Genomic DNA, 13,581 nt, shown 5'->3' on the forward strand with positions numbered 1-13,581 from the left:
GACACTCTGTCACTTGTCTTTTTCCCCTGAAAAAGTTGGGACACATTCTGCTCAGCCAACATGTTCCCAGAGGAATGCGATTTAACTTCCACTTTTCACACAGTAAGAAGCAGCACCATAGACCTGTAGGGAAGTTGATGGCAGCTTGGGAGGAATTTGGATAAGTGTTTGTCACTCCAGTGTTTTCATGTGACCTGACTCTCATTCTCAATTTAGCTACATCTTGACCTGAAAATGCAGCCACAATATGCCTCTCTTCATTTGGCTTACCTTAATTTGTAATGGGCATGCCTGTCCTTTCCCTTTTCCCACCCCATACAGCCACTTTCTGATTTCCCTTGCAATCTACTAATAGAGCCTTTCTCTAGATGTCTATACATGTACTTACACTTTGTTTTTTCTCTGTAGGGACTTTATTTGCATAGAGAGAAAATATATTTGAGTCCCTGAGATATATACAAAGATATCTACCCCAAAGCAGCTTATGCAGTTCTCCACTTCTTTGGCCAGATCATCTGATTATTCACATAACTGGCAGCTTCTTTAAGACCGCTCATGTAGTAAAGGAATTAATATTCCAAATTCTCCCTAGCTTGTCTTGCCTCCTCCCTCTATCAAGCGACTGATTTTTATGCATGAGGTAATAGACAAGCCTTGGGTGACCTGTTTTTTTTTTTTCCTATCCCTCCCTCCCCCTCTTTTTCCCTTGCGGTAAAATAGTGCTGAAGAAAGAGGGCACTAGTGTACAGCCCAGATCGCATCCTTGCACCGACTGGATTAGAGCTGAGGCGCCTGCAAGCCGAGCGTGGCCACAGTCCTCTGGCCCCGGGACCATAGCGCTGTCTGCCCCGACTGAGGTACTCAGGTACGTCTTAAGTCCATGTTCTCCAAACAGACTCAGGTGAGCGGACACTTCCTCGGGTGAAACCCACCCACAACGGCAGACAAAGTTCCAGTCTATCAGATTTTCCTCCGGGTCCCAGGAGCATTCTCTCATATATTTCTTTTCGTCCTGTATCCTCGGGAGGCGTCGGGACCCATGGGTGCCTGAGTCGTCTTTCTCCTTTTTCTGCCTCACCTTCGGTGCTCTCCACGCCCGCTCCCATTGCCCCCTTTTCGTCGACTCTCACCTTGAGAAAGGAAGCAGGGGAGGAACGGGAGAGGGAGCCAACTTCAGCCCCGCAGGCAGCTGAGAATTGGCGCCTCTGTCCCCAAGCGGGAGGGTTTGATATATACCTGCAGAAGCCATGCAAGGTAACGAGAATGAGGGCGGAGGGGCGGTGGGGACTCGAGTGGAGGGGTGTGTGTGTGTGTGTGTGTGTGTGTGTGTGTGTGTGTGTGTGTGTAAAGAACGCAGAGGAGAGCAAAGGGTTTCAGGGAATTGCAACTCACTGGTGGTCAAAGCGTCCCTTGCAGGCCCTGCCAGGGAAGGTCTGGCTGGACCGAGCACTGTCCAGGGTCCTGAAGGCGTCACGGCTCCGGCTGCAGCGGCGAGAGCAACCGAGAAGCTCCCCTCCGTTCCCTTTCTAGCAACTATGCAAACCCCAAAGGTCCCGATTTAGGCGAGTGCAGGACCACCTCTAACTCGTCCACCCACTGTGGGAAATAAGTTACCTTATCTGCACCCCTTCTTCTTGAACATACACAGCAAGCCTGACATCTTAGGGGGGGAAACATAACAAACTCCTCCATACGAGACTTTACCAGGCGTTGCCTTAGTAACTAATATGGATTTTCTTCAAGCTGGCAAATTTATATTTACAGCTGATCGTATGTCAGGGTTTCCTTAATCCTTCAAAATTAAAGTTAAAAGGTGCATTCCTTGTTTGCATTTATTTTAAAGTTGAGCTTCCACCTTTACATTGAGTTTCCAAATTTTCTTCTTGGAAAAAGTTGATCTTTTCCAGTCAGGAAAGTTCTCTTGGGTTGAAGGACCCAGCTCCTCCCCTCCTCTCTGCTCACCTTCCCCACTGCCCTCCAAATTAGAAAGCATGATAGGTTTTAGGGGACCAGGAAGAGACTTAAGGCTCGGGGAGCCAGCAGGTTGGCAGGGCTTTCCGCCGCCCGGACCCCTGAGGACACAGCAGGCAGGACACTCCGCCTTCCTCAGTGACTACAGCTGCGTTCCAAGCTGTTCATGCAGCCGAAGTCAGGATGTGCCGAAATGAAACGGGCAAGGCAACTGTTAACATCACGGACCTCAGAGTTTTAACACAGGTCCTCTGATGACATGGCTTTGATTTTTCTCTGTCTTTTGTTAGCAGCAGCCAGCTCGCCGCCGCCAACACGACTTCCACTGTACTCTTGATCAATTTACCTTGCTTGATGCACTGGTGAAGAACGGGGGATTCGAATTCCCCTACAGACGCCTCCAGCTCGTAGAGGCGGTTGCGGAGGACTCAGAGGAGGAGGCGAAGGGGAAGGAGGCGGTGGTGGAGGAGGCAAAGGCCCTGGACCAGCACTGTTGCCGAGGGGCAGCACGCCAGGAGAGGCTGCGCTGGGCGTCTGCGGGGAGCGCGCCGGGAGCCTGCAGCGGGACCTGCTTGGGAAGGCGGTTGGCGGGCTGTGGACCGCGTCCTCACCACCATGGTCCGGCTCCTCTTGGTTTTTTTGCCAGCGATCCTTTTGGAAGTGTCCCTTCTCTCCAGAAGCCCCGGCAGGAAAGTGTTGCTGGCGGGAGCGTCGTCTCAGCGCTCGGTGGCCCGAATGGACGGAGATGTCATCATTGGAGCCCTCTTCTCAGTCCACCACCAGCCTCCAGCAGAGAAGGTACCCGAGAGGAAGTGTGGGGAAATCAGGGAGCAGTATGGCATCCAGAGAGTGGAGGCCATGTTTCACACCTTGGATAAGATAAACGCGGACCCAGTCCTCCTGCCCAACATCACTCTGGGCAGTGAGATCCGGGACTCCTGCTGGCACTCTTCCGTGGCTCTAGAACAGAGCATTGAATTCATTAGGGACTCTCTGATTTCCATTCGAGATGAGAAGGATGGTCTCAACCGGTGCCTGCCTGACGGCCAGTCCCTCCCCCCAGGCAGGACTAAGAAGCCTATTGCAGGAGTGATCGGTCCCGGCTCCAGCTCCGTAGCCATTCAAGTGCAGAACCTGCTTCAGCTCTTTGACATCCCCCAGATCGCTTACTCAGCCACAAGCATCGACCTGAGTGACAAAACTTTGTACAAATACTTCTTGAGGGTTGTCCCTTCTGACACTTTGCAGGCAAGGGCCATGCTTGACATAGTCAAACGTTACAATTGGACCTATGTCTCTGCAGTCCACACGGAAGGTAGGCATTATATTTGGGAAAGAAAGGTACTGAGAAAACCAGGGCATTGCATGATGTGCTCCTGGGATCATAGTATTGTTCCTGTTTATTTCTAGCACTGTGGGGGACAGAATTTACCCTTCTCAGTTCTGCTCACCCAGGCATTGCCTTTTATCCTCATTTCCTTACAATTATAATTATAGTGTAGGAAAATTGTACCCTGCGGCATATCTGAGGATAGTAGGAGCTAAAAGGATATCAAACTTTCCAGGCAAAGTGTCCAGCAATAGATTTGACTTGGATACTTTTGCCCTCATATTTTGAGTTTGTGTTTGGAAGGCTTATTTGTTCAAGGTGTTATATTGCTCTTCAGTGACTGGTTATGACTTTCTAGGTGTAATGAGTTAATTCAGTGTGAGTGATTGGCAAAAAGAAGTTACTATTCCACAAATTGAACTTCAAAGCTTCATCTTTCTTGAAACAGTTGAAGGTGTTTCTTTAACCTCTTGTACCCCTTCTTACATATCCATAACTTTCCTGTGAATGTAGTATTAATGAAGTCATCTCCCTCAGTATGTCAGAAACTTACATTTTTACTTCTGAAGTACCTTAGTTACAAAGAAAAACTAAATAATTTAAATCATTTATCTTCTTACTTTATATGCTAAAATGGTCCAGATTCCCTTATTCCCCCAATAATTACCTTCTTTTACGAGAAATAACACTGATGACCACTTGGATTTGAGTTTTGGTTTCTAGTCTTTTTCTTCTAACACAATGAATTGACATATTAGAATTAAAGTTAGACCAGTAAAATACTAATGAATGGATAGCAGATATCAAGTTTATGTCTTTCTAAAATGAAATAGATTTACCTAAGGCTAAAAGCATTGATTTTTCCAGAGATTTATGGATGTGGATTCTCAAAAAATTTTAAATATAAATATTTTCTATACTTTTTTTTAACCTTAGATTATATACATTTTTTAATAAAAGTGGATTTCTGAGCTCAGCTACTCTTAACTTCCCCGGTAGGTTTATGGAAAATACTGAGGCCCTGGTTATACATTAACATCTAGGACATTCACATGTATAAGCTAGCATAAGAAGACAATCTTGATGGTATTTCTGCATTCATATTTCTCCAAGTAAAATGATTTTTAAGAAGGCATAGACATGGCTCTATGTTCCTTTAATGTTTCCAAAATATTTAGTTACTGGTGTGAGGTCTGATTATCGAAATTGGCAGTATCCATAGTGAAGTGATTATATGGTTGTCATTAATGAAAACAGATACTTTATAAACAGAACAAAATATTCAGAACAAACATAAATCTTACAGAATTACACTTCATAATTTCAGTTTTTGCTTTTGGAAAAAATTATATGCTGTGATATTGTAACTTTATAACAACTTACTTATGATTCTGAAGTTTGATTTTTAATCACAAAATGCATACATTTTTTTGAACAAAAATTCATTACTTTTTAAAGACACCCTTAAGTTCAGATATTAATTCCTTATATTCTAATATTTGACTTTACTACATGTTAATGTTTAACATACTTTCCTTTAGTGCTTGCTTAAATGAAACATCCTGAAAGAGCAAGTTAAAATGTGTTAAATATCATCATTGGATAGATCCAGAGGTGATGGCAAAGAGAATGGCAAAATCTAGATTGAATGTGATTTATTTAAATATTTAATAAAATTTCCCCCATTTGAGCTAGATAATTGATTATTGACATTAGAAGTATTAATTCTTTCTTCTGGAAAAAGTAATACTTTATCATTTTTATACACTAGCTTTATTTTCCATATTTTATTATAAGATTATTTTATTTGGTAAGAGGTAGCTAATAGTGGGTTGCTTTCTGAGAACTAGAATTATGTTTTTGGAAAATTAATTGAACTTGTTTTCACTAATTTTGCTCATGTCTTAGTTTGGATTACTGTGTTTCCTTTCTGCCTTATGATTGGTGTTGTATGGCAAAGACAATGTCTCCATACTAGTATAGTAATTGGTTCCAGACTACATTGTGTTCACAGAGCAGCATCATAGTAATATGTGGTGTTTATTTTATTACCAAGTGATTGTACCATTCGCCTTGCCATTCATATATTATACCTTGTTTCTTCTCAAAGGGAATTAGTCACTTCTCTTATTAGATGTAACATCTGTGAAAACTAAACTGCATTTATTTCTTTCTATCTGCAAAGAAATTTTGTGTAAACTCCAACTGAAGATTTATTTTTCCTGAGGCTTTGCCCTCCTGCTTCTCATGGACCCATTGTGTACTGGCCTACAGGCACTTTCTTGGATCATTTAGTAATTTTCCTGCTTTCAGACTGATGGGGTCGCCTACTGATGACAGTTCCCTGTCAAATAGCAGCAAAGACTGCATACCAGTGTCGTCTTTGTCATCTGAGCACTAGTCAGCAAGAAAGCCAGTTTGTCTGGATATTGGCAACTTAGGGCTTAGAAATTCTGGGGCCTCCCATGACCTTTACCTCTCCTTTCCAAATCAGACATTCCCTAGTCAATTCATTATCATCGTTTCTTGTATTAGAAGTTAACCAAGTGCAGTTAATACCAAAAACACTAAGTGACTGGACTGGTGTACCTTCATTTCTATAGTTAATTGTGATTACCTTGAAATCATATTGTTTTTGAATGCTACAGTTGTTTTTCTATTGAAGCTAAACTTGGAGATATTTTCACTTTTGTTTTATATTTTAACCAGTTATGATTTTAAAAATATTCTTTTACATTATTTCCAATCTTACACAGTCGATACATACCAATTATCAATTTACATAAAATAAAAGAAAATCAGTAGACATAAAGTTACCTGCAATGCAACAGACTCTCCAGAAATTGTTCATGATTGTCTCTGGAGGGAAATGTTAAGATGGATCTGTCAAGGGGGAGGCAGGATATTGGAGTAATGGAGGCTTATCCACAAATACAATTTGAATGCACTTTGGAGCAAGCTGCTTACCTGGAATGTGAGTCTTTAAGTATGCTAAGTATATGGTACATAAATAGCCTACTGCTGATGAGAATATCTCAGCCAAGGATACTTGTTCTTCTGATAAAATGCAGATTCCCCATCAAGAAACAAATTTATCATTTCAAACAATTTTTGAAAACAGTACTTAAAACTAACTCTAGTTAGTAAAATTCAAAGCATTGAACAAGTCCAATAAAAATGTTCTTTGAGCTTGTAGCTACAAGTTTTTTTGAGTGGATAAATTTTCATTCATTACTTTTATTTTTTTGTTTTAAGCCTTTCTTTCAGTATTTTGTCTCAGATACTTAGATAAGTATTGATATAATAATGAGTTTAGTGATGCTGCTTCCCTTATGAAAATATCAACTTTAAGGTAAACTTTACTGTTAGATTTTCATTGTGGGGCAATTTTTTTTTCCCGGCATTTGCTTACATTTTATATAAAATTGGTCTTTTTGAGCTTCTTTCCAAAATCTGATTTTTTTTTCTTTTTAAGTACTCATTTTCATTTGATATGAAGCAATTAAAAAGTCTAACAACATCAGAAGAAAATACTCCTAAGTCATAAATACATAAGTTAACTGTTACTTTTTAATGCAATTACCTGTAATAATTTTATATCTACTAAATATCAAATTCCTTTCTATGTACCAGTAACTTTCTCTATGCCTTTCTTGTCTTGATTGCAAACTATTTCAAAGAAAATTATCTTAATACATTGCTCTATTTTATCACATAATAAGAAATAGGAATGTCTTGAAAAGTTATTCAGGCCAGCTAATAAAAGATGCTTAGAGCATCACTATTACATGCTTGCCCACGCTCAAAGCTTTCTAATTGTGATTAGTGTTTCTAATTAGAGTAGGAGTATATAGGAGTTAAATTGAGAACAGAATTTCACCTGACTTTTAGTCGGTTCTTTTATATAATAACCTAAAACAGATTTCCTGGAGTTTCCACCAATCCTCCATTGAGGACTAGGAGTCATCCAAAACATTGGAACTTCTCTTCCATATGACACTTATCATTAATGAATAATCTCTCTTTTATAGTATACTCTCCAGTTCCTTCACCCACGTATTTCATTTTTTACTTCCCTTACCATCATAGCTGATTAGAGTAGATCCTAGATCAATTAACATCCCAAGATGTTTTTTTAAAAAGTTCTGCTATTAAGCCATGTCTCCTTCCTTTTATGCTTGAACAGTTACTAATTTTGTTACTGTTACCATTAGATCCAAGAGCAGAACTTGAATTTTTTTCCCTTTAAATGTAAAATTATTAGCTTCAATCTGCCTTTCTTATATCAGTAAGCTCTGGGATTTTGATTATTTAACTTATCTTAGCATTCCAGCTTTGTGTCTCCAGGATTTAATTATATATGTTAAAATCTAAATAAGATAGGATCAAGAGTAAGGTCTCAAATCCTTTCATGAGCAAACTACCTGGCTAATTCTGGTGGTCACTTAGCCTGTTATATAACAATTTTGAAGACTTAATTTCAGTTACTAAGTAGTTTTTACTTTAAGGGGAGTGCAGTTTCAATATATGTAAAGTTAAGTGAAAGCAATGACAGTATAGACATTTAGAAATAAGAGCTTATTCAATTGCAGGGAAATGAAAAAAATATTAGTGGTACAATTATCTAGAGAAAACCTGGAGAAAAGGGAATTTTGGTTAGTTTTGTTTGGAAATAAAGCATTTGTAAAAGTTAGAGGCAATATTGAAAGTGCTCTCCTGATGGGAAACAAAGCAGATTTGGTTAGCTGGCAGAAAGAGTCTGGGCTAAGAACTAATAACAATGGCAGAAGCAGGTCCTAATATTCTGTGATTATGTCAGTCTTTATGGACATGAAGGACAAGTAATGGAGAATCTTGAAGCATGTGCCAAAGAGTTTTGGTCTCAAGAAAGATACATCTAAGCACAGTTAGACATGTGAACTTTGGCCAAGAGAGCATTGGCAAGAGTGTGTGAGTGGACAAATGAAAAGCCAGAGATTGTTACAAGATACTTTATTTGTAATTGTTTTTTTAAAAATGTTCATATTCAAGTAAAAACTTGTTTGCTCATAACCTTGATTCTCTAGCTGTCTACTTTATACTCGAGAGTTGGTCTCCTTAAACACCAGTTTTTACATTTAAAACATTTTATGAAGTGATCTTTGCAAACACTACTGTAAAGTTCCCTAACTTCTTTTAAAGAGGGTGCTCAATGTAACAGACACTTTCCTTGAATATATCAAGTTATCATGAACATAAATTGTTACCTTGTGCTGGGATATGGTGGTACTCTTGGAACCTGTTAAAAAATATAAGGCCATTGGTTACTACTCAAAGTGGCTGCAAATAGCCATGCTTAAAAATTTTTATCTTTTTTTTTTCTTTTCTATCTTGAATGGATTTATTAAACCCATTTTAAAGTTATTAATCAGTATTTAGCAAACAGCTTTTATGTGCATAGGATTAAAGTGAAATTCAAAGATGGAAAAAAATGACATTTTTGTTATTTTGAGTGAGCTTGTACTCTTTTAGATTCCTTTGCCACACAGTCACCCTGTGTCTACATTTATCTTGCTTGTGGCAAATTTTATAAGAAGCTATCCTTCATTGATGGCAGCAGCTTCTATTTTGTTTCTACCTTGTGGCTTGGCAGTAGTCACCCTTCTCCTAGTATTAAAATTTTTCCCTTTATGATATAGGGAGCTAATGTACAATGACGGCTTTGTGGATTTTCAGTTACTTAACTATGCAGTGACTAGAGTGATGGCATCATAAAGAGACTTATCAAAAGTTCTGTTTCAGCATACCCTTTTGTAAGAAGCCAGAGGGCTGGAAAACCACATCTAGAACAGAATAGTTTGGGGAACACCTACAACCACTAAAAAAACTCATGGCACATGCTGTTCTGATATATGTTGGAAGCAGCATGTCAGTAGGAGAAGGTTGTCAATTTTCAGAGAAGCTGTAGTTGAAAACCAGAGTGAAGACAAGACATAAAGCCTTGTCAAAATGTCACTGTCTTATGCAACAAAGAGTTATCATTAGATTCTAAATTTATGTAGAAATATTTGCTTCTTTTTCCTGTTTAATTGTTCTCTATGAATATCTACAATATTTAAAATCTTAACTTACATGAAAAATTATAATTTTAATTGTCTCCAGTCTTGCAGGAAGCTTTACTCTCTTAAACTTACGGCATTGTAGTACCAAATAGAGCATTAATGTTTTTATGAAAGAGCATTGGCTCTCAGAAATTTCCATTTATCAATTTTAGGATTATCTATTTTACTCATTTTATAGCCAACAAATTGAAAATTCAAGACAATTATCTAAATATCCAGGCAAAAACCTTAATTGGTAGTTGAAGCACAGGATTTTGGGAGGCAAAACTTCTTTGATTACCTAGTAACTTATTTGCCTTCTAATAAAGACATTTATAAATAAACACCTGTGACTATTAGGCATCACATATTTTTCTTGGTGCTAGTAACATAAATAAAAATAATAAAAATCACAATGATAATAACTTATTACTACTATTATTATTAATATTGTTTTCCTCAAGGGTCCCGTATTTGTTGGAAGAGACATCAAAATATATACAGTTACAGGCTCATGATTTATAAAGAAAATGTTTAATTACTGTTTTGAAAAATGCATAAAACACTCTGGGAAATACTGTATGCATGCACATCTCAATTTCCTTTGTAAAATGGGAATTAAAATCACTACCATGTTATATTCTTCACAGCAACATTTCAGAGAACAAGGAGACAGTACCCATAAATATATTTCTGTTATTTTCTTAAACTGCCACCAAGAGATTACATATTTTCAGCTGATGAATATTAAGCAAATCCAAGAAGCTAATTAATCAAATACAGATTTTCGACCCTAAACCTAGTAACATAAGATGAAAATGACATTGGTGGTTAAGATAAAGGTGTAGCATCTACCATGATTTTAGGAGACTTTCTTGTTACAAATGAGAAAATAAAAGCCCAGAAAAATAAAATTACTTGTTTAAGATCATAAAATTTATCAGTAGCAAAGCTAGAACTAATTTAGCTTTGTTTTAGATACTTTCTTAAACCAAAGTTTTCTTTCTTTCTTTGCTTCTGAAACCTCATGAACTCCTCTCATGTGCGGTCCATACCATTTAGCTCAACTGCATCTTTCCTGCTTTGCTGCTGTCATTTAGCAGCTTCTAGGAGCCTCCTCTTCTGAAAACTCATTCTCTCTGCTGGTAGTTTTCCTTTTAGTATCAACTCTTGCCTTAGTTTCGGATGGCTCCAACATTCATGTGTGTGTCCCATCAATTCCTATCCTCAAAGTTCATTGATCTCAACTCTGTGTTCCTTGCCTTCTCTTTAGCAGCTTACTCACCCTGACCACAATCTGGCACCCAGGCCTTGCCAATAACTATTTTCTCTATAAATTTTTAAACATCAGAAAGTCACTGAAAAATAGAAACCTCTTCTTTTCTTCAATGTATTTTGCTCCCATCTCACATGCTGTCCACATTTCTCTGGAAGGTCTGAATAAAGCCATTTTTCTCAGCTGATCTGATTCCTCTTCTGCATGTGAGCAACTCTGCCTCCACACTTGTGCTTGTTATCATCTTATAATATGGCTCCTTTCACAGAGAAAATAAACTTACAACGTAGAGTGACTACTCCACACGAAGCTCTAATTCAGGAGATTATAAATTAGACATTTTTTTTTCTCCAGCCCCTTCAGAGCAGAAATGTAAAATAAGACCAGAATGGAACACTTTGTTAAAATGAAAGAAGAAAGCATTCCTTTTGTGTGAGGGTTATGGTTAACAATGGGAGACGACACATGGTCAGATATCTCTACCATAAGTAACTAGAAGTGGTGTGGAGTGGATAAGGTTGAGAAAATTAGAGAAGGATGGCTAGAGTTGAATTCCAGAGATCTAGAATAGGACTTACCCCGGGGATTCATAGAATTAGGTATGCTTAGAGAGGCATCAGGGTGAAATATACAGAAAACAGTCCCCTAAATTTATTATGCAGATGAGATGTGACAGTGCTCCATATAGGGCTAGGTAGATGTAATAGGTGTAAGATATGATTATTATTGTCATGCTATTTTAACCTTAATTAGGAAAATGCCTGTAGCTTAGATGAGCCTGTGTAAATACACGGAAGGTCTGGAGTGGAAGCGTGAAAATAAAGAGGGAAAATGCTGATTTACTAACACTGAGTGGCACATATTCATCTTCTCATTCTCTCCCTCTGTAACAATTGCACTCACAGCATGTGACCTTCAGTGCAAATCTTTTGATTAGACAGCATAATCCACAGCTATTGTTAAATAATCAGGGGCAGTTTTGTCTGTTCTCTGTGGTGCTCTAACATGTTTTATAATTTGTTATAAAAGGTAGAACAAAGAAAGATAAACAAATTGCTGATAGTATGTTCAAGAGAAAAAAACTTTATGAAAGATTTTAAAAGGTTATATGGGGATATTGAAATAGTGGAAACAGCCTATAATAAAGAAATTAAATATCCCCCTCTTTGGATAAATATATATATACTATTTATTATTTTCAGGTTTTGGTTAACAGGCACTACTCTATTGGCAGAGAAGAAGTCATGCTCAGATTCCTATCTCAATTTTTATGTTTTATGAGCAAATTCTTTGGGCTGACTAATGTTATAGTCATTGAAGAGTAGAGATAGTAGAATTATAATCCTCCTTTTAGGAAGTTCACCACACAGTGATTACTATTCAGTTTGCTAAGTGCAACCATAGGAGTAGGCATGAAGCAGAGAAACAGAGAGAACTGTGATTAGCTTCATCTGGTCCAGGGAAGAAGTGAGGGAAAGCTCATAGAAGCTTCCCAGAAAAGGTGACATTTGAAGTCCACTGCATCTGAGGAAACAAAGGAGTAAATATCAGTAAAACCATTGACATAGAAAGCAAAGTATGCTCAGGGACCTCTAAGAATATCATTAATTCTAAAGTATAGATGGGAATGGGAAAATGAGTGTGTGAGTATCAAACTGAAAAGAGAGAAAGAACCTAGGTCATGATGGGACAAACTTATCAAGCCAAGAAATTTAGACTCTTTTGGAAAAATGGTGAGCCAATGAAGAATTTTCTGCAGGAAGAAATTGTGATCAGATTATATTTTGGAAAGGGCATCTGGAAAGCTTTGGAGAAGACAGATTAAGAAAATGAGTCAAATTTGAAATTAGGAGACAAGTATGAGGGCCACTGATGGTTGAGGGAGATGGTGAAGGAAAGTCCAGTTTAATTTATTTATCAATTTAGTCAGCAGATGATTAGAGTTTTACTAAAGAAAGTGTCAATGGAAAAGGAGAGGAGAGAATGAATTTGACTTTCTATGTAGCAGGGAGGTTATCAAGGACAAAGAGGAATCTAAAGTAAGTCCCAGGTTTCTATTTTGTAGAAATAAATAGGGAATAAAGAGGAATCACAGGATGGGAAAAATTAGTTTTAGACTGTTTGAGTTTGTGATATCCATGGAACAATAAAGCCAAGGGATCCCACAGGCCAACGAGCTGGAAAGAGGGTTATGTTTGAAATTTGTCAGCAAATAGCTATGGTTAAAACCATGAGAGTGGATGGGATTGTCAAGGGGGTAAGATAATAAACACAAAGAGATAGTCAAGGGCAATATTTTGAGACATGTGAAAATGAGAGTCTACAGAAAAGGGAAAAAGTAGAAAAAGAGAGAGGAAGAATGTCATGTTATGAAAGCCAGGGGAGGAGACAGTTTCAAGAATAGAACAGTGACAAAGAAAGCTGATGGACAAAAGACGAGGAGCTATAGAAACAGTGTTCTGTTCAGTAGTGTCTTAGTTCATTGGTGCTGCTATAACAAAATATGTGAGACTGTGTAATTTATATGCCACAACAACAGCATTAGAGTTTTCTGAATTTTTATACCTACTTTTACCTGTGAATTTTATACCCTCAGATAATGTTGTTACTGCATGTCAGTGTCCTTTCCTTTCAGATTGAAGAACTCCCTTTAGCATTTCTTGTAAGCAAGGTCTGGTGGTGATGAATTCCCTCAGGTTTGTTTGTCTGGGAAAGTGTTTACCTTTCCTTTGTGTTTGAAAGTTAGCTTTACTGGGTATACTATTCTCAGTTGACAATTTCTTTTCTTCAGTGCTTTGTCATTCCACTCCCTCCTGGCCTGTGGTTTCCACTAAGAAGTCTGTTGCCAGACAAATTGGAGCTCATATATGTTGTTTTCCTTTCTCTTGCTATTTTTGGGATTATCAACCTTTGAAAGTTTTGTT

The 13,581-nt window shown here is 38.1% G+C and overlaps 1 protein-coding gene across 4 annotated transcripts in view; it reads left to right on the forward strand.

Annotated features, from left to right (window-relative positions):
• The first annotated feature begins 717 nt into the window (after positions 1–717).
• GRM1 (glutamate metabotropic receptor 1) overlaps positions 718–13,581 on the forward strand; it is a 424,047-nt gene continuing 411,183 nt past the window's right edge. For 2 of the 4 annotated variants that reach the window (XM_017503249.2, XM_017503247.2), the window contains exons 1-2: positions 718–865; positions 2,265–3,286. In XM_017503249.2, coding sequence (XP_017358738.1) covers positions 2,587–3,286 — 700 coding nt within the window. In that variant the 5' untranslated portion in view covers positions 718–865; positions 2,265–2,586. Of the gene's footprint in view, positions 866–902; positions 1,255–2,261; positions 3,287–13,581 lie in introns of those variants that run through there. The other 2 variants (XM_017503248.2, XM_037729495.1) reach the window with 2 other exon arrangements.

The sequence above is a fragment of the Cebus imitator genome, unplaced genomic scaffold (genome assembly GCF_001604975.1).
Source record: "Cebus imitator isolate Cc_AM_T3 unplaced genomic scaffold, Cebus_imitator-1.0 Scaffold307, whole genome shotgun sequence".
NCBI lineage: Eukaryota > Metazoa > Chordata > Mammalia > Primates > Cebidae > Cebus > Cebus imitator.